We start from the raw sequence: 19,636 nt of genomic DNA on the forward strand, positions 1-19,636 counted from the left end.
CCAATTAATTTCTTTCTATTTTTAGTAGAGACGGGGTCTCGCTCTTGTTCAGGCTGGTTTCGAACTCCTGAGCTCAAACAATCCTCCCGCCTCGGCCTCCCAGAGAGCTAGGATTAACCTTCTGTTCTATTTAGGCCTTCAAATGGCTGGATGAGGCCCGCCCACATTAGGAAGGGCCATCTGCTTTACTCAGGTTACTGATTTAAATGTTTATGTCACCCAGGATCACCCTCACAGAAACACCCAGAATAATGTTTGATCAAATATCTGGGCACCCCATGGCCCAGTCAACTTGACGCAGAACACTCACCATCACGGCACCCTTAGGCTCTTGCGACTCAGGAGTGCGGCCTGTGGACCAGCAGAATCCCCATCACCTGGGAGCTTGAGCAGGTGGTGGAGATTCAGACTTACTGAATCAGAATCTGTATTTTAACAAGATCCCCCAGATGCTCTGAATGCACATTAAAATTTGAGATGCATCTAAACTATGTGTCACAAACAAATGCCAAATCCTTAAGCATCTGTATTTTTTGAGGCACATGGTGGTTTCTTTTAACCATCTAATTCATCAAATTTTTTTTGGACACATCCCTATTTATAAAATATTTTTTGTATGCTCCTCAATGTATGCACATTTGTTTTACTAAGTGTATTCATGTGCCTTTGCCCATGAACAATTATTCGATACATTTGTAAGTATGCATAAGAAGTTTTAAACTGAGCCAAAGGTGAAATAAATATTGTTTTAAAATCTGTTGCTAATTGTGATGACTTCATACTATCATTAGCTAATATCTCAAAGCATAATGTACACTGAGGGTGAAGTTCATCGTTAATAAATAAATCCATGTTTTGAAGATTCCTCCTGAGAGTTGTGATTATTTTTGGTGGGACTTTGCTTCAATCTGAATAGACCTTCACTGTTTTAACCTTGTAAGACGCTATTGAAGAGAGGGAAGGGGAGTTCGCTTTGTTGTTTTCTTGTGCTTGCATTATCGGTACTGTCTTCAGGCTGTGGTTTGGTTAAACGGGGCATTTTTAAGCCACATGCCTGCTTTGCAACGGTTAGTGTAGTCAAATGCAGATAATTTAATCTGTGCACCCCCTTCAAGGGCACATGTAACCACGTCCCAGTGAAGGTGTTGCTAGTGATCACCTTCCTTGGTCCAAGGTCCCCGATTCCTGCCATCTGACATGGGTGTTCCAAGAGTGGGTGTATCAAATTGATTTCTGATTTTTAATGACTAAAGATCATACAAAGAAGTTCGGACATTTCCTTCCTCCATGCGAAATCATCTTATGCCATCCCTGGAGTGAGCAAGTGTGTTACTCTGGAGACTCCTGGTCCAGGAAAGGGGAGTCTCTAAGGATCCTCATCTCTCCTGCATGCTCTGGGAAGGGCTGCCTTGGGGAAAAGTGTCCTTAGGCTTTTGGGCTGGAATTTCACAAATTTTGGCACTCAGAATCAGGCCAGGGCAGCTGCAGATGGCGGTGCTGGCCAAGTTCATGGTAGCCATCCTGATTACGTATTTTGCAATCCTCTTGAAAGCCTGATTATTTTGGAGTGTGAAGGGGGACTCCTTAGAGAGTCCCATAAAAGCTATAGCTTCTTGCTTGAGCAAAATGCACAAACAAAATTCCATTCAATTTTAGAGGAGTTCAGCGATCCCCTGAATTCAGAATGAAGAACCTGTTTGGAAGGGAAAAAGTTAGGTTCAGAAGGCCTCTGTCCTGTGCTTTAAAACTTCCTTCCCTGCTTATTGCACAGAGGCAGCAAGGAGCTTGAACTGTGACTTCAAAGTCATTCAGGTTTGCATCTCCACTCAATCCCCCCACTGATAAGCTGGGTTAAATTGGGCAGTCTTTCGTTCTGTGAAATGGGTTATGATAACCCACACCTGGTAATGTAGCCTTTCTTGTTTGCCCCATTCCAGCTTTATTGGCCTTCTTGCTTGTTCTTCAAATACTTGAGCTCTTTCCTGCCCCAGGGCCTTTGCACTTGCTGTTCTCTCAGCATAGAATGGTCTATGATCTTCTCATGACCAACTGCTCACTGTTCAAGGCTCAACTCAACTGTCATTTCCCCAGGAAGGCTTTTCCTGATCACACCATCTCTCACCCCTCTCTCTGTTTATTTGTAATTTTTTTTTAAAAAAACAAAATATATTAGTTTTTAGTGTATTGACAAATTTGCGCAACCATGATCATTATTTACTTCCGGTCCACTATCTAATTCTAATAATGTTTTCATCACTCTAAAAAAAAATGCCCATATCCATCATCAGTCACCTTTCCCCTGCCACTAGACCCTGGAAACCTTGAATCTACTTTCTGTCTTTATGGCTTTGCCTACTCTGGACACTGGATATAAGTGGAATCATACAATATGTGGCTTTTCGTGTCTGGCTTCTTTCACTAGGAACAATGTTTTCAAGATTCCTTCATGTTAAAGTAGGTGTTAGTGCTTCATTCCTTCTTATGGCTGGATAATATTCCACTTCATACGACACATCTTGTGTATCCATTCATCAGTGGATGGCTATTCGGGTTGTTTCTACTTTTTGGATATTATGAAAAATGCTCCTATGTACCAGTCTCTCTCGATCACATCACTCTTTTGAAAAAATTATTTATTCGAAGGCCTTGTTTATTTGCTTAACATGTTTATTTTTTATCTTTTCCTATAGAATATAAGCTCCGGGAAGGCAGTGACCTTGTTAGTCTTCTATATAACTGTATCCTCAGGACTTTGTCTAGGACATGACACATAGTAAACAATAAATATTTGTTGAATGAATGAAAGAAAATGACAGCTGTTGCTGTTCTTTGGTCTCTTCGTGCACTCAATTTTTCCTCTATTCCATGTGGGACTCTTGCTGTGCTGACCTGGGTCTCCGTCACATCTGCGACTTCTCCCCGTCTGTGGTTCTTGCTCTGTCATCCCATTGCCCCAGCATCAACCATTCCCCAAGCTCGGGGCCTCTACTGCTTTAGCACAGTCTCCAACCTGAATGTGCAGCAGACTCACGTGGAGGGCCTGTGAAAGCACAGCTTGCTGGGCCCCGCCCTTGGAGTTTCTGACTCAGCAGGTCTGGATGCATCTGAAAGTTTGTACCTTTGCAAGTTCCCAGGTGACACTGACGGTGCTGACTGGTAGACCACTGAGAGCCACTGCAGTAGCGGGGTAAATTTCAGCAGACGGGCTGGGCCTGCTGAGTTCAGAGATGGTCTGGGTGGGCCTCACCGAAACAGTTCATTTTCCTTCTCTGTCTCCCTTTATATGGACTCAGAAGGTTCTGGTTAGCTAAGAATATTTGGGTATATCCTGAAACATGACTCTACCACTTGTGGGTTTGTGTCCCGGAGAAACTCTCCCTGGGCCAAGAGGAGGCCTGTATGAAGATATTTATTGCACTGTCGTTCACAGGGGCCAGCGAGTTGGTTACCATCTAGATGCCCATAATTATGGAAATGATAAATAGGACTGATAGTCTGCTGGTTTGAAATAAAACATCTGGATGTTTGTAGCTAGGATCCATTCTGATTGGTCAGTTGCTCTACCATACTATTAATAGTTGCAGATGGGGACTGTCATCCCTGCAGGCAAGTGAAATATGGAGGTTGCATATGATGAGATGCTATGCAGCAATTGCAAGGGAGGAAAGAGATTCACACTCAGCAATATGGCTGGCTCTCACGTGTGAAAAGGGAGAAAGAGAATGAAGTTTATGGTAAAAACACCATTTATGTAAAGGATACACACATATGCAATAATACCTACAATATTATGTATCTTTCAAAGATATTCATATATCTAAATAAAGACATGATAGAGGGTAGATAAAGAGAAAAAAATGTGTTGGTAAGTCTAATCTTAGGTGTGATACTTGTTTGACAGATCTCTGCTCTGTTTTGCATAAACAGAGAGATTTATTCCTAAATTGACATCTAATTGTGAAGGTCAATGTTATGGGTTGCATTGTGTCTCCATCCCCACATCCACCCGCTAAAAAGACTCTGGTTCAAGTCCCTGTGCCACAGCTTGCTGGTTGAGCAGGTTAATTCACCTCTCTGAGCCTTTGTTTACTCATCTGCAAAGGAGTAATGATTCTTGCAAGGTGTTTTGTGCTGCTTTGTTGAGTTAAGGCATGTAATGCTATTAGCATGGTGCCTGGCTTACGGTAAGTACTCGATAAATGTTATCTGTTGTTACTAATATTGGGTCATGGCTGTACACGAAGTGTTGGTATCTAGTGTTAGATATAAAGAGAGAACTAAATCTACGAAGTGGAGACACCTTCCGTGTATTCATCATTCAATCCTCTCAATGACTCCCTGGGGTAGATATCCCTGTTATTATATGGCTGTTGTGAGAAGCATGTAAACCAGTCTGTGTGAAGTCCCTAAGGTAACCTCTAATTACAGTGACTTTATTTACTTGTGTTTTTCTCCACCCTACCCCTACCTAGAACGCAGGCTTCCGAGGAGTCAGCGGCCTTGCTTTTTGTTCACAAGCACAGTGCTCAGTGCATAGCAGGTGCCGACCACTGTTTTTGCAATGAACAGATTTAAATTCTTTCTTCTTTCAGGGCCCTTGCGGATGTCATGAGGCCACAGGGCCACTGCAACACTGACCACATGGAGAGAGACCTTAACATTGTCGTCCACGTCCAGCATTACGAGAACATGGATACGAGGACCCCCATAAATAATCTTCGTGAGTACAGCTGCACAAATCATTTTCAGTCCTGCCTGGTGCCCGTGCGGTGGTCACATTTCCAGATTTCGTGATGTGTGTTTGGGTTAGTTAAGAGCTTCTCTATGTTGACAAGTTAGAAGTTGTATTTCATCTCTTTTGGATAACACGGAGTTCGGCATTGTTTCACTTGGTTGATTTCTTTGATTCTTCTTGCACCTAGTAGACTGTTTGGTTGGTTCATCTTGATGGATCTATTAACTGATGGCCCTCTTGGTTATTTCATCATGGTTGGGTAGTTACTTAACTAATGGATTATCTGGTTGGTTCATCTTAGGTAGTTAATCTGTTAGCCAATGGTTCATTAGTTTATTTCTCCACCTCCTTACATAAACCAGCCGTGACTTCTAGGTTTCATGCTATATTCAATTAAGAAATACTAGTTCAGAAGAATTATGTATTTTTTTTTATAAAACTGGAGTTCCATAAAAATAACCTATAAAATACTCTGTGTGTATATGCGGGGGTGGATATTGAGTTATGGTCATGTTGGTTTGGGATTCATGTGTGTGATTCAACGGTAGCAAATTTGTTTCCATTGTTCTGCCAGGAAAAAAAAAAGCTATATTTGCTATTGTGTATCTATTTTTCAGCAGACAGAGCATGCTTGGAGATCTTGGTAAACTCCCAAAGATTTTCTTTCCTTTCAAAGGTCTGTATATACAACATACACTATGGAGCTGATGCTCTGACTAATGAAAGTGGAGGAAATATAAGATTGTTTGGTTTTTGACAATAATGTACTACCATGGTTATTCCCAGTACTTACGTTTTCAAGCAACCCCCATATTAAAGTATTATGGAGGGCTTGGTTTAAAATAACAAAAGCCAGACGATTTAAAGGATGCATTTAGTTGTGGCTGGAGGTTCCTGAAAACAGAAACAGTTCGGATGTTGCACATTTTTACAGTCTGGGTCGCCTTTGCTCACTAGGAGGTACATGGGTGTTTTATTTGCTGAATCATAGTTTTGGATTGTCTGGTTGCAAATTTTTATGCTCAATGGGGAGAGGAAGACGTCTGTGCAATTTAACATAGGTCACACGAATTCTCCGATTCCTCGTTGTGATGGTTTCTCATGGTTTTGGAAATGGTTGCAGTGCGTTAGCAAAGTCAGTGTCAGCGTTTGCATGGTTAGAAAATGAGCCACCAAATAGAACGTCTTAGGTTTAAATATATTAAATAATTTGACATTATTCAGTTGTGAACTGGATCATACAATGGTGTGAGAAATAGCCACATTTTACAGCAAAAGACACTGGCCATTGGAAGAAACAGCCCCAAAAGGTACGGAAAATGGCACCAACTCGGATGTAGGAATTGCTGTATCTGATTCTGGCTTTGATGGGAATGAGCACATTCTCTTCCAGTTCATGCTGGGAAATAAGTTGAACTTAGCTGTGTGCTTTGGTCCCAAACATCATATATGAGTGAACATGATCACAGAGTGGAGAAACTGAAATGGTATTGAGTCCCTGGCTATAAAACGTGATTGTTAACAGGTTTTTCATTTGAAGTTTCAATCGCTAAGATGATTTTGAATCAGCACTCAAATGGAATAACAAACTCATTGAAGTCACCCGAGGTTCATCATTCCATCAGGCTAAAGGGCAGGAAACATTAATGAATGTTGCTTACGTAAGGGATTTTCATTTAAGGTTGTACTGAAAATAAATTAATGCTCAGAGATGGGTGTAAAAAAATCGTATATTTGGAAGAACGGATGATTTTGGGAGTTCATTGACAGCTTAGGACTAGATGAGTGATATTAATCAGCTATTAAAGGTTTAAGAAACCAAGCAATCCCCAGAGCCCATTTTGACTGATGGAGAAGTAGGAGAGAAAGAATCCAGTCTGATAAATGGATAACAAGACCAGTCCTTCATTCCAAAATTATAATGCACCTGCTGAATATAAAACCCTTTTCTGGACATTATGGGAGCCAAAATGATTTATCATTACAAAAACTGGAAAGAAAGATACATCTGTTTGTGATACACCAAGAAGGGTGCATCATGCCATTTTTAGTTTGTTCTTCACTAAGCATCCAAGTTTCTGTATATGACTGGAGATTTGGTAGTCTCAACTTAAATGTCATTTTCATGGATATTCAATCACCCACTTAAGAGAACAATAATCTCCATCTATTTCTCTTTCCCTTTCTGCTTGATATTAATAATGCTAGGTCGCTTTCTGACCTCTTCCTTATGCTTTGGTCAAATGCTAAGAGAATCAATAGCCAATGTAGAAATCTAGGTGTTTGGAAGGAGGGGAGTAGAGGACTTGGGTGAAGGCAAACAGGGAGGAAAGTGTTTCAATATGGGCAAATTTTGGTCAACCTTTTTATGTGAATTTCCTGGGGTTCATTTTTTCTGTGATATGCATGACTTGCCTTTTTATCTGAAGACGGATTTTTCCCCAGCTGATGTTGTTCATATTCTTTCCAGGCATTCAGTGATATTGCCTAAAAATATTTAGTCTGATAATCAAAAGGGCCTCAACCTCTTTGATTAACAGGATGTAGATTCCTATGAGATAGTGATTTTCTGCAAATACTTCTCGGCTTCTGTATAATTATAGTTCGTTTTTGGAGGCACATTTTGTCCTTAAATGCTGTGAACATACTCTGCCTCCCCCATCCCAGCTTCCCTTCCTGCCAATGACACCCCCCACCCATTTTGGGAATGCAGAATAACTATAGGCTCCGTTTAGTCTTTTTAAGGATGGGAAATGTGAGTGAGGGGCTGTGCGTGCAACCTGGATCCAAGTTTCTCAACTCATTTGTGTTCACAGCACATTTTTTTTTAAATAAAATTTTTCTTTCAGAGTACTTTTTTATTTACAGAAAAATTACAAAGATAGTACACAGAGTTCTATATATTCCTCACCCACTTTCCCCTAATGTTAACATTTTACATCACCATGGTACATTTGTCAAAACTAAAAAGTCAACACGAGTACATTCCCTTTGGCTTAACTGTTAATATTATTTGAATTTTGCTACTTTCTTCACTAATATCCCTTTTCTGTTCCAGAATCCAACCCAGGACACCACATTGTCTTTAGCACAGCACACTTTGATGGTAGAGTTTTGGTCGTGCAATATTGTATAATGATGTGATAAAGACAGAAAACATCATGAAATAAGCCAGAAGCAATTACAAAAGCTTTATTGCCACAGTATCAAATGTGTCTCCCAGTGTCTATAAAAACATCCAGATAAAATTATTCACCATGGGCCCCTGTTGGGTTGGAACCAGTTGCTGGCCGGACTGTACTCTTGCACATATTCGTGGGACAGAGCCCTCTCATGTTCCATGCATGCCTGCAACCCCTCTTTGGAATCGGGTTGATGTTACACAATTTATTTTACTGCATAATCTGAGCAAGCGAGATCTCACCCCAAACTGAGGAGAAATGATGACTTGATGTTCTAGGCCACAGAATCCATGAGAAAGAGCAGGCTTCTATTCCAGCCCCACCGCCTTCCTACTGCCCTAGAATGATGCCCAAGTGGATTTATAAGGAACCAAACCTAGCACCGTTCATTTGTCCACATTTACCAAGGAACTTGGGATTTTCCAAACTTAATTTTTGGAAATATTGGCAAGAATATTCCCAGATATTTAAAAAATTTTGGGAGAATTTCCTAGCCAGGGCAGGCAAAAGGGTAAATATAGATAAAGGAGTATATAAAAGTAAAAAAAGAATATGTAAGAGTATAACATTAGCAGTGACTTATACACGTAGCATTATAAACCCCCAATACATTGAATCTTCAAAACCTTAGATTCGTACTATTATTTTCAGTATGATAAGGATGGGGAAACTGAGGCTCAGAGAGGTTAAGTGCCTTGTCTAAAGTTCATCTGGCTACTAAGTGGTGAAGCTGGGATTTAAACTGAGCCAGTCAGGCCCCCAGGTCTGTGATTTTAACCACTACCCTATATTACGTCTTCTTGTGGTGCTCAGTGTACTTGAAAATATACACAATAGAATGTTAAAAAATTAGAGGAGGTGTCAATGACATTATAGTTAATACACAGAGAGGCAGGATTCAAACCCAGGTCTACCTAACTCTACAGCCTGCACTTTACTAGACGGACATGGGTTATCTCATGGTGAGTATTTGGGTCTCAGGAAGGGTGGGGATAGGGACCACTGCAGGGACTTGAGTTGGTAGAATGGGTAAGGCATCTTTCCTGTCCTTAATGTGCTCAGTCACCGTGAGCACTTAGTTCAAGTTATTCAGAGGGAGAATACGGTCGGTTTCCAACCGCCAGTGGTCTGGCTCCCCCTGGAGCAGCTGTCTGACCCTGGTTCAATCAGTTGGATGGGGTAGAGTATATTTTAGGATTCTTTCTTAGGATTGTAGTGGTGCCAAGAAAGGTGTGTGAGGAGAGGAAAGGCGAGGTAGATTACTGTTTTAATCTTCCTTGGGAGTAGGCAGGGATGCATTTGTTTTATTCACTCCTGTATCTCCAGTGCCTAGAAAACATACAGTGTTAAATAGATGGTTGTTGAATGCATGCATGCATGCGTGAATCTTTAGCACAAGCTTGATAAGAAGCCTGGTGGAACCCTGGAATTCCTGGGGTTTTGAATTTTGAGAGAACTTGGCTAATTCCATCTCATGTGAGGGTTTAACTCTCTTGTATGAAGTTATAGCTACCAACGCTTTTGTTCCTGAAAACTAAATGTTCTTTTCCACAGTTGGGCAGACTAGTTGTTCCATCTGAAGATCTATGACTCTAATGGTTTTGGCACATGGGTTAGTAAATTATGTAGTTAACAAGAGTGAGGGAGTGATCTATACTGGATCAGCTAGGAAACATTTGTAGGTTCAGTGCAGTAGCCTGAAATGAATTTGAGTGTTTTAGATCAAGAAGTATTTTTTTCTCTTGAAGCATAGTATTCAGTGGTATAGATGGGTCTCTGATATGTGGAAGATGCTCACCAGATTTGTCTAACATGACTTTGAGGCAGTGCAGTGGGGGAGGGGGCTATGAGCTTGGGAGGTAGACAATTGGGATTGGGTATTTGTCATTTATTAGCTGTGTGATCTTGGAAAAATTAATTCTCTGAAGCTCAGTTTCCCATTCTATGAAAGGAGTAAAATAATACATACCTTACAAGATTGTTGTGAGCACTAAATGAATTAACACGTGTAAAGAATGTAGCACAGTGCCTGGTAACATAAACATTGGTTGTTACTAATATTATTCATGGAACGAGTGGCTATTGGTGCTAAAGTCTGTTCACTAGGGGACAATGATACAAGTCGGCATGAATTCATCGTGCAGTTGTCTTCACAGTGAAAATGTTTTCACTCTGTGTGCCAGTTGATAACACAATTTGTGTGTGCATGTGTGCATGTGTTTATTACCAATGTTTGGATGCAAATGAGAAACGAAGGAACTGTCAATTCCCTCCTAAGGAAATAGCTTGGGTAGAGCAGCTGTCCCATCCTTAGCCATTTGTTCCTGTCTTATGTTTTTCTTGTATGCCCATTTAAAACACATGAGCTTTTGTTCTATTAGGAATATCGATGGTATTACTTTATTGACACCAGCAGACCAGTCTAGTAAGAATCTGTATGGCCCCAAATGCGTCTTATACTTCCCCCTAGAAAATTGAGATTGTGTGTGTGTGTGTGTGTGTGTGTGTGTGTGTGTGTGCGCACGAGCAACAGAGAAACAGAGCCCTTAAAGGAAAAAAAAATCACTTTCTGTAAGTCGTCTCCTGGGCTCTTTTCAAAAATTGCTACTAATGCTGGCCACATGGCATTGCCTAATTAGATTTGCATTGCCTTTCCAAAGTACTTCCAACCAGCTGTAGGACTATTTGTAAAGAAAGCCTAAATGCTCAACACAGTGTCTGGTTTAGCTTAAAAGATGCCAAGTTCTGTTCCTTCCATACCAGGGAAAGCCTATCCTTAGACACATTTCCTTTGGGAGAGCATTTCTATTTATGTATCTGGATTAAGTGATATGACATACCTGCTATCTGATTGACATTAAGTGTGGATAAAAAGGAGCAATAAATAAAACAATTGCTTATGTTCTGCACTTACCACATGCATGCATGTTGCTTCTCGCAACAACTCCATAACATAATTGAAATGTGTATTGCATGCACATATTGTCAATGGAGAGACTGTGGCTGAGAGAGTTTAAGTAACCTGCCCAAGGTCACAGAGATATTTGCTGAGTAATTCAGACTCTGAATGTGAACTTATGTCTACCTGGCTTTAAACCTTGTACTCTATTCATGACCATTCTCATGTCTTTCCCAAGGACCTATACTGGGTGATATATCAGATTATGTCTCTTTTTTCTCTTTCTTTTCCTTATTTATTGATTACCACTAAGAATTGCTGTATTAGACTACACTCATCTTTGAAAATAGACAAACTGAGATAAAGTCATCATTTCTGTCCTGGAGGACTCAGATTTTAGCCAATTGTTTGCTTTCTGGTAATTAATATTTCCATTCAATCAATATTCAACTGACATTTATTAAGATCTTGCTATGTGTCAGTCAATGCACTAGGAATTGGAGGCACAAGGATGAATGAGACATAAGTCGTACATATCATCTTGGAGCTTACAATACAGTGGGAGAGATAAAAAAAAGAGTAAACAGGCAATTGCAAAGCAGTGTGGTAGGAATAAATCCACGGAGCTGTGGAAGCAAGCAGGAGGCCCCTACAAACCATCTGGGGCTAGAAAGGAGAGAAGAGAACTTAGGACAGCTTTTCCTGAGAAATTTATGTTTTGTTCAGAAAGAAAAATACTCCTCATCAACTTTCCAAGAATCAGAGTGAAGAAAAGCAGAAAACTTTCATGTACTGGCTTTGCTCACCTTTGACAGAGGGGAGAGCTATTAGACTTAGAATATGGATCTTTCTTGCAGGTCTGATGAGTTTTATACAAATTGTATAAAGGGAGAAGAGGATTTTGTTCAGTTAGGGTCATACTGCTTTTGGTCGGAAAATAAGAATGCCAGGTCGGCTATGGGAAGACCGAAATTTCAGGATCAGCTATCAGCAGTAGAATGCAGGTTCTTTTCAAAGTACTCTCTCAGCTCCGCCAGCCTGCTGTTCTTTAAATAGATTAGAGTTGAATTTTTTCGTCTTTTAAAAATAACAATCAATATAAAATTAATATAGTTTATATAATAATACATATATTAAAATAATTTATAATAAGGTTTTAGGAAACTGCCTTAAAAATCCCAATAAGCATTCTCAATAAAGTTAATTACAAGTTGAATGGGAAATCCCCTTACATTAGTCTGAGACGCAGTTAATGAAACTAAGTATAATCATAATCTGAATATTTCATTAAATGGAGACTTAAACTCATTAATTTAGATATTAGGTCTGGAGTCGTGTGCTCACGCTAAGACCGCCAGTCTCAAAGCAGAACCTGTGTTTTTACTTGTTTAGAGCCAGCTTTTGGGCACAAAGGATCTGTCCATGGTGCTGAATCACACCATGGAGGGAGGTGTCCCGTTCAAACCTCTGAGCCAAAAAGGTCTATCTTATAGATATTGGTGTTGGAGGCGACGTAAGGTACCATCTTGCTTTTGGTATGCCACACTTCTGGTTTCCAATAGGATTAAAAATTTTAAAAAATTACAAGAACTGGCACCAACATAGTGTACTAACTTTTCAATTTTGCCGAAAAAGGAAATTGAGTAAAAAGCAGCCTCTAAACACTATCACCATAATTCCACAAATGATTAAGACATTGTTACACCAAACATTTAGGTTAGAAATAGTTCTAAAAATAAAAGAAAATGCCTAAATCAAATGATACTAGCTTCATGAAAAACTCATTCCACTGTCTTTATTTTTTTCTCTTTTTATTTTATTGCCCCCTAACCAGTTGGAAATGAGAACACAGATTTGCATTTCTGGTTGTTTGCTCATTGAATGAGTATTTATTGAGTACCTACTAAATTCTAGGGGCTTGTTGCTAGGGATATAGAGATTAGGAGTGTGTGTGTGTGTGTGTGTGTGTGTGTGTGTGTGTGTGTGTGTGACTTTATAGAGCTGTTAATCAGACCTTTCTCAGAATCTTACAAATAAAGAAACTGAGGTCCAAGAAAAAACATGCATTTTCTTAAAGTTATACAACCATGAAACTTGTCTGGTTAATATTGTTTTTAAAAATAATTATTAACTGTTTAGGATACAATTACTGATCACAAATACATGTTTACTTGACAGTTCTGCAAAATGGACTTAAGGATGTGAACAAAAGGGACATACTTCATTGCTGTTGGCGTAGAACTACTTTAGTTTGATCCCTCACCTGTTATCCAAAGGAAGCCCTTTGAAATATTCAGATATTCTTGACATTTTGATGAAATATTGAATTGCGCACAGCCCATGAATTGGAACTTGCTCAAGGGCAGTGTGTGGTATTTACTTTCTTTTATTGAGTGGTAACAAGGAATGAAGGAAGTGCCTCATTCTGCAGAGGTGGTATTAAAAGAAAATTAACGTATATATCAAAGTCAAAGAAGGTCATCGATCAAACAATTCTTTGATAATAACTGACAGAAAAGTTGCATAAGCATGCTCTTAAAGTTGTTCCTTATGAACATTTTTGTTCTGCTAACCAGTTTAGAGGTGGCTGGGTTCAGATCCTGGTTCTGTTTTTTAAAAACATGTTTTTAATGAGCCAGAATTTCTTCCACCTCAGGGTCTTTACATTTGCTATTCCCTGTGCCTGTAACACTCTTCCTGATCATTGTGTAGGTTTTGGCTAAACTGTTACGTCTTTGCAGAGCCTTCCCTACAGAAAGCAACTCAGCCTATGTAAAGAATACCCTGTTTATTAGATCACCATTTTATTTTTATCATAGCTCGTATACTGCCTAAAGTCATCTTGTTTACTTGTTTCTCTTTCATCTTCCCCATAACATGTCAGCTCCATGAGACCAGGGGCCTTGTCTGTCTTGTTCCCCACTGTATACCCAGTGCCTAGTACTGTGCCTGGCGCATAGTAGGTGCTCTATAAAAGTTTGTTGAATGATCAGTGCTGTCAAAATACAGTACTGGGCATATTTTATCAAGTAAATGTTGCTGTTACTTTTTCTTTGTCAATTCATCAGGGTTTTATTTCTTGTGGACTAAACCTTCAGCATTGCTATTAGAGTTTAACAAATACCAAATTAAGTACCAAGAGAAGTTGCACATATTTACGAGCTCATGAATACATATTCCAGCATTACCTGGCAATTACAGAATGACACACAAAGGCAGTGTTTTTGAAGTTCAGTTCACCAATTCAATCACAATTGATTTTTGTCAATAGCATTTCCTTCCTTTCCATTTCTTTCAGCTTCTCTGTATTATAGCTTGTTTGCTAATTTCCTGATCCATGCCAACTCTCCATTTGATTAGCGTGAAAGCAAACTAAGGAGGGAATGGGGTATGTTTAATATTTATGAAATGACTATGTTGTGTTGATGTCGATAATAAAAAAACTTAACTCTGGTGATGCAAAATAACCTTAATAATCCCCTGCTTAGGATCATAATATTGATTTCAGTGTGTTGTCAAACAGCCTGTTAAATATCCAACAGTTATGTTTCACATCTAAATATTATTTTTAAAAGAAAGTCTTAGAACCCAGAGAGAGAGGAAGTGGTGGGTACAGTGAAAAAAACCATAAGAGATCCACAGCTCAATTTCATATCCTATGGTAGAGCAATCATACAATGGCAAGCCCCAAGCCTGGCTTATCTGTGGTTAAAATCAAGCATTTACCTACCCTTTGACTCTGAATCCAAAAATACCCAAATATGCTACCAGATCTTATAATCCTCACCCCTGGAGCAAAATCAGGTCCAGCTAAGAAAAGCACTTAAGAACAAAAGACTCAGTCTCTGAATTTTCAGTCAGGAATGCTGTGTGCATCCCCTGCCTCCCGGGATACTTTTTAGCAAATGTATAGGAGGAAAATGGGATGTATTATGTTGTGGATAGAGGGGATGGAGGGAAGGAGTTTTGAGCTTTCCGTCTCATTGTAGATTCCCATTTTATTAAGCAGTCATTGTATGTGAAACACTTTATGAGGCATACTCAGGGTAATAACACCAATAATTAACATTTATTGGATACCTGCTCTATACCAGGTGTTTCAAATATATTATCTCATTTAATTCTTTTCACAGCCCTGTAAAATGGTAGGATTATCTATATCTTAAAAAGTAAATAGGCACAGGCTATCCATCTATGGCAGTGTTAGGATTCATATATAGTTTGGACTGACTCCAAAGCCTGGGCTTTCTTCCACCCAGAGTAGGCAAATAGGTGTCACGTTGGGTGCTATCACTGATGACTGGTCGTGGCTACCTGCAGAGGAGTGTCAAAAAAGATTTTGAGGCCATGTTTATGCTCAGTGGGCATGAGTGCTGTGATTGATTAGCCATGTCTGCTGCGAGAGAAGGACAGGAGAATTGTGCTTGTGTGCCATATTTCTGCTACAAATATAATAAAGACCCCTCAAAGGACTTATGAGGAGAGATAAATATGATATAAAATGAAGGATTATAAGCCAAGTTGATGGATTAGGAAGGCCTCAAGTGTGTAGTGCCTAACATATGGTGTTTGGATGAACAAGGTCTGTTCCGAAAGTATCCAGCCATTGTTAATATAATGAGAATGGTTAGCATGACGTCAATGTAACCTGGCAGGCAAGGAGAGTGGACTGGAATGTGCATGTGTGAACAATGACAACTTCACTATACTAGTCAGTGGGACACTAGACGCCATTGAATGAGCATGTGTACTGTGTGGCCATTGTATTCAAAATGCCTGAGTGAGTAGAGCAATGAATCTGCACCAAATTTCGTGTTAGGCTTGCCATTTCTCCTCGGAAACCATTCAGATAATTCAGAAGGTTTTCTGAGACAATGCAATGAGTCCAGTGCAAATGAAAGTGTGACACAAACACTTCAAAGATGGTTGAGAACCTGTTGAAAGTGATCCATGTTCTGGAAGGACTGCAACAGGCAGAACACTTGAGAATGTTGAGTGTGTACGGGTTAGGTTAAGAGATGGTGGGAGAATAGGAAAATTAGCTGGGCGTGGTGGCATGCACCTATAGTCCCAGCTACTCGGGAGGCTGAGTCAGGAGGATCGCTTGAGCTCAGGAGTTTGAGGTTGCTGTGAGCTATGATGACACCATTGCACTCTACTCAGGGCCACAGAGTGAGACACAGTCACAAAGAAATAAAAAATAAAAAAATAAATAAAAAGACACTGGGCGCACTGTGTGAGGTCCCAAGGTGCCTCTGTTGAAGGGGACTGAAGCATCATTTTCCTGTGTACAATGTTTTTTATACCTTGTATCTTCTTCAATAAATGCCTCTATTTTTCTCTTACATGGCTGGATACTTTCCGGACAGACTGTATGGTAGGTGAATAGCATATCTTTGTTTAATGGACGAACGAATGAATGAATGGATACATGAATGAATAGTTTGAGGCACATGATAACTTTTTACTCTTCTAGATTCTCTAAGCTATTTCCCTCCATCAAGTTAGACCACCATAAAATTACATATCAGAACTACATTCCTTTAGTTTCCTATGTGAATGCCAAATCAGAACTGTATTTTAATAGTATTAATTTGAAAAAAATATGGTTGCTATAACAAAGGGAGAGGAAGAATGCATTTGTATTCTTGAAAATCTACTATTGAAAATGTGGCATATTATGTTGTTCAATATCCTTTATATAGAGAAGGACTTCTGTATTACACATTTATTCAACACATCTTTTTCTTGCAGTATGTGGTTAGACACCATGCTAACGAACCAAAAACCAGCCAGGTTTTTGACCTCTGGAGCTGACATATTAGTGGGGGAAGATTCTTCAAACAGCTAATAGATACACCATTTAAGAGATATTACTTGTAATAAGTATTAGAGGAAACAAGTGAGGTAATGAGATAAAATACAACAAAGCTGATGTCACTGAGGAAGTGACAATTAAGGTGAGACCTAAGGATGAGAAGAATCAATCAAGTGAAGATTGGGGGAAAGGGAATTCTAAGCAGAAAAAACAACATGTGCAAAGGCCTTGAGGCAAGAAAGAAATTCATCATGCTTGTGGAAATAAAGGAAGCCCAGTGGGGCTAGACTCTGATGAGGCAGGGGAAGAGGTTACATAAATAAATGTGGAGAAGTGTTATTCAGAAATGAGAACAAAGTAAGATACTAATTATAGGCTCTAGCTACAGTTTTTGAGCAACTACTGTGTCTATGTGCTAGACACTATGCTAGGTGCTTTACATATATTTTGTTTTGCCTCAGTGTGTGACCTGGCCATCCAATAGCACTTCCCAGTGGATATTCCACTGGACACTAGTCCTTTGAAATGTTCTGCAATGTTAGAGTTCCCTGGACAAATGAATTAAAGCCTCTTAGGATAAATGCAATAAAGCCATTTACAGCTATGTTCATTTCAGTGTTTTTCAAACTGATGTATCTGTTAAGCATGTCTTTATGTAACAATTATTGCCATATAGGGGGAATGATATTCTGGGGAGCAGACTTTGAAGAAGGCTACCAGATTTATTTTTTTTTACCTGGTCCTACTTACCTTCTATTGCGATAAACTCATTATGTCTCAAGACAACCCATTCTGGTTTCAGGCAGCCTTCATTCATAGGGAGTTTGCCATATATCCATTCCAAAGTCATTGCCAAGCCCCTTAAAGCAGCTTGGCAAAGGAAGCCAAAGCAAAAGCCACCTATCATTTTCTTTCCTCTCCTCTCTGTACCCTTTTCTCTCTCATCCTTCAAGCCTCAGGGGAAATAGTCCATATCACAGTGTTTTGGTTACAAGCAACAGAAATCAATTTCGTCAGACTTGAACTAAAAGGGAACTCTCTTGAATTCTATGGGTTGGCTCACAGAACCAAAGGAACATCTGAGGGTCCAGGCTTGTGATGATAGGAGCCAGGGCAGCTCCAGCCATGGTCTTTGTCAGAGCTCCCCTGCTGACATGAATTATTCCAACCATTTTTCTCTGTTTGTGCCCACTTATGTTTAAGGTCCTAGGGGAGTGTTTCATGGGTCCACATTGAGTCGCATGCTCAACCCTTTGCTAGGAAGGGCAGGCACTTTGATTGCCAGTCTCACCAAGACTGCACGTGATGACAAAGAGGAAGGTCTCCACCATGAAACTGAGGAGACTGGTCAGAAGGAGGAGGGAATGAATGCTGGGTGTTCTAAAAGGGAAACAAACAAACCTCCAAAGAGCCAAGCACATCCCCTCTCCTGCCCGATCTCTTCTCTGGGTTTGTATATGCCTTGATATCTGTCCAAGAAAGCCATTCCCGTAGCATTCAATTCTGCCAACATCTGGGTGTTGCTTGGTGACGTTTCCTGCATTGTTTTCTTGCTCCGTGGCTTCCCTCCTGTGGTGCTCTTTAACTGCGGGGGTGTGTTTACCTTTTGTCTCTAATTAGGCAAGATAATAAAACCTATGGAATGTCTCCAGCAAAAACTGGCATATGTGATCATGGGAAGATCATTCATGGAGGAGGGAAATCTAGCAATTAGAAGGGAAGTATGAGATAGAGGATGTATTGAGGGAAGGGAGATGTGAGTGGACACATGGACACATGGGAACATGTTTGCAGAAAGCTGCTGAGGCAGGTGGAAAGGAACTAGCCTTGCTTGGGCAGAGGGACGCTATCGGGAATGAGCAGTGGTGAAGCCGACTGATGAATGGAAGGCCCGGACATCCAAGTAAAGGAATTTAGAACTGAGTCTCCGGGACTTCTGGAGCAGATGGACTGCCTGACATCACTTCTTTAACAGGTGTCTTGTTGAGTTGTTGGTATGATGGATGAGAAAGGCCTTTAAGACAATTTGGGGAAGCTCTCCCGCAAGCTCAGGCACAGCTGCCGCCACCTTACCCAGGAAGTCCTTGTTCCCACCCTTCACCAAAGTCTTTTGAGGGTTGCTAGGAAACTGGGGATGCTTGAGCAGTTGGGATCTGATTATAATAATTCCCTAGGTTTCCGTGGTTGGAGGAGCCAGGTCGGCCCAATGTCATATTCTCTTACCTTACTATGGAGTGCAGTGAGGCATGAGTGTCTTTAAGTTATGTGAATTCAACTCTGTGCTCTCAGTTCAGGGATGGGGAGAAGGGAAAGGGGGAGGGGAAGAGAGAGCTAGTGAGTGCTCATGTGTGCGCGAGCGTAACATAAATAACGCGAGTATTTCTGTTCCCCCTTCCACACAATGAGCATATGCTGCCAGTGAGATGGGAGACATGAGTCTGCTTTTGCCTCAGACAGACTCACTTCCCACGAGCTTCTCCGGAGTGTGATTCTAGCATTTAAAGATATGCATTTTTCATATAACTTGGCCCCTAAACACAAACCAGTTACTTCATCTGGTGCTAAACCAGAGGAACAGCCATCATGGGTAATTTTGGCTGAATATGATTTTAGCCGCTCCCTCTGGCCTCAGATCTCTGCAAATGACAGGACTCCAGTGTTCTGCAAAACCTCTGCTTGGTGCCCCTGGATAATGTCATACGGCTCCTGCCTGTTTACAGACTCGTCCAACCCCTTGATGCAGCGTGGGCCGGCTGGAGGGCTGTGGGGCTTATGCATTTGCTCCTTACGCCAACACTGTCTTTTGAGATCACTATTGTAACCTGGAGCAGGAAACACCCCCGGTACCTTATATAATTAGCTGGTCCTCTTAAGAACCACAGCCCCATCCCCTGTGTTGTGCAAGCCCACCATGGCCCTATGTTCATATTTGTCAGAATTTTAGGAATTCAGTTTTAGATAATTTGTGGAGCTTGGAATTTCCCAGAAGGAGAGCTTACTCT

At 40.5% G+C, this 19,636-nt stretch overlaps 1 protein-coding gene across 1 annotated transcript in view; it reads left to right on the plus strand.

Annotated features, from left to right (window-relative positions):
* SHISA9 (shisa family member 9) overlaps window positions 1-19,636 on the plus strand; it is a 254,482-nt gene that overhangs the window by 8,335 nt on the left and 226,511 nt on the right. The window contains exon 2 of the mRNA XM_012647617.1: window positions 4,593-4,720. Coding sequence (XP_012503071.1) covers window positions 4,593-4,720 — 128 coding nt within the window. The remainder of the gene's footprint in view (window positions 1-4,592; window positions 4,721-19,636) is intronic.

This window comes from Propithecus coquereli, unplaced genomic scaffold (assembly GCF_000956105.1).
Source record: "Propithecus coquereli isolate 6110/MARCELLA unplaced genomic scaffold, Pcoq_1.0 Scaffold27, whole genome shotgun sequence".
NCBI classification, from domain to species: Eukaryota; Metazoa; Chordata; class Mammalia; order Primates; family Indriidae; genus Propithecus; species Propithecus coquereli.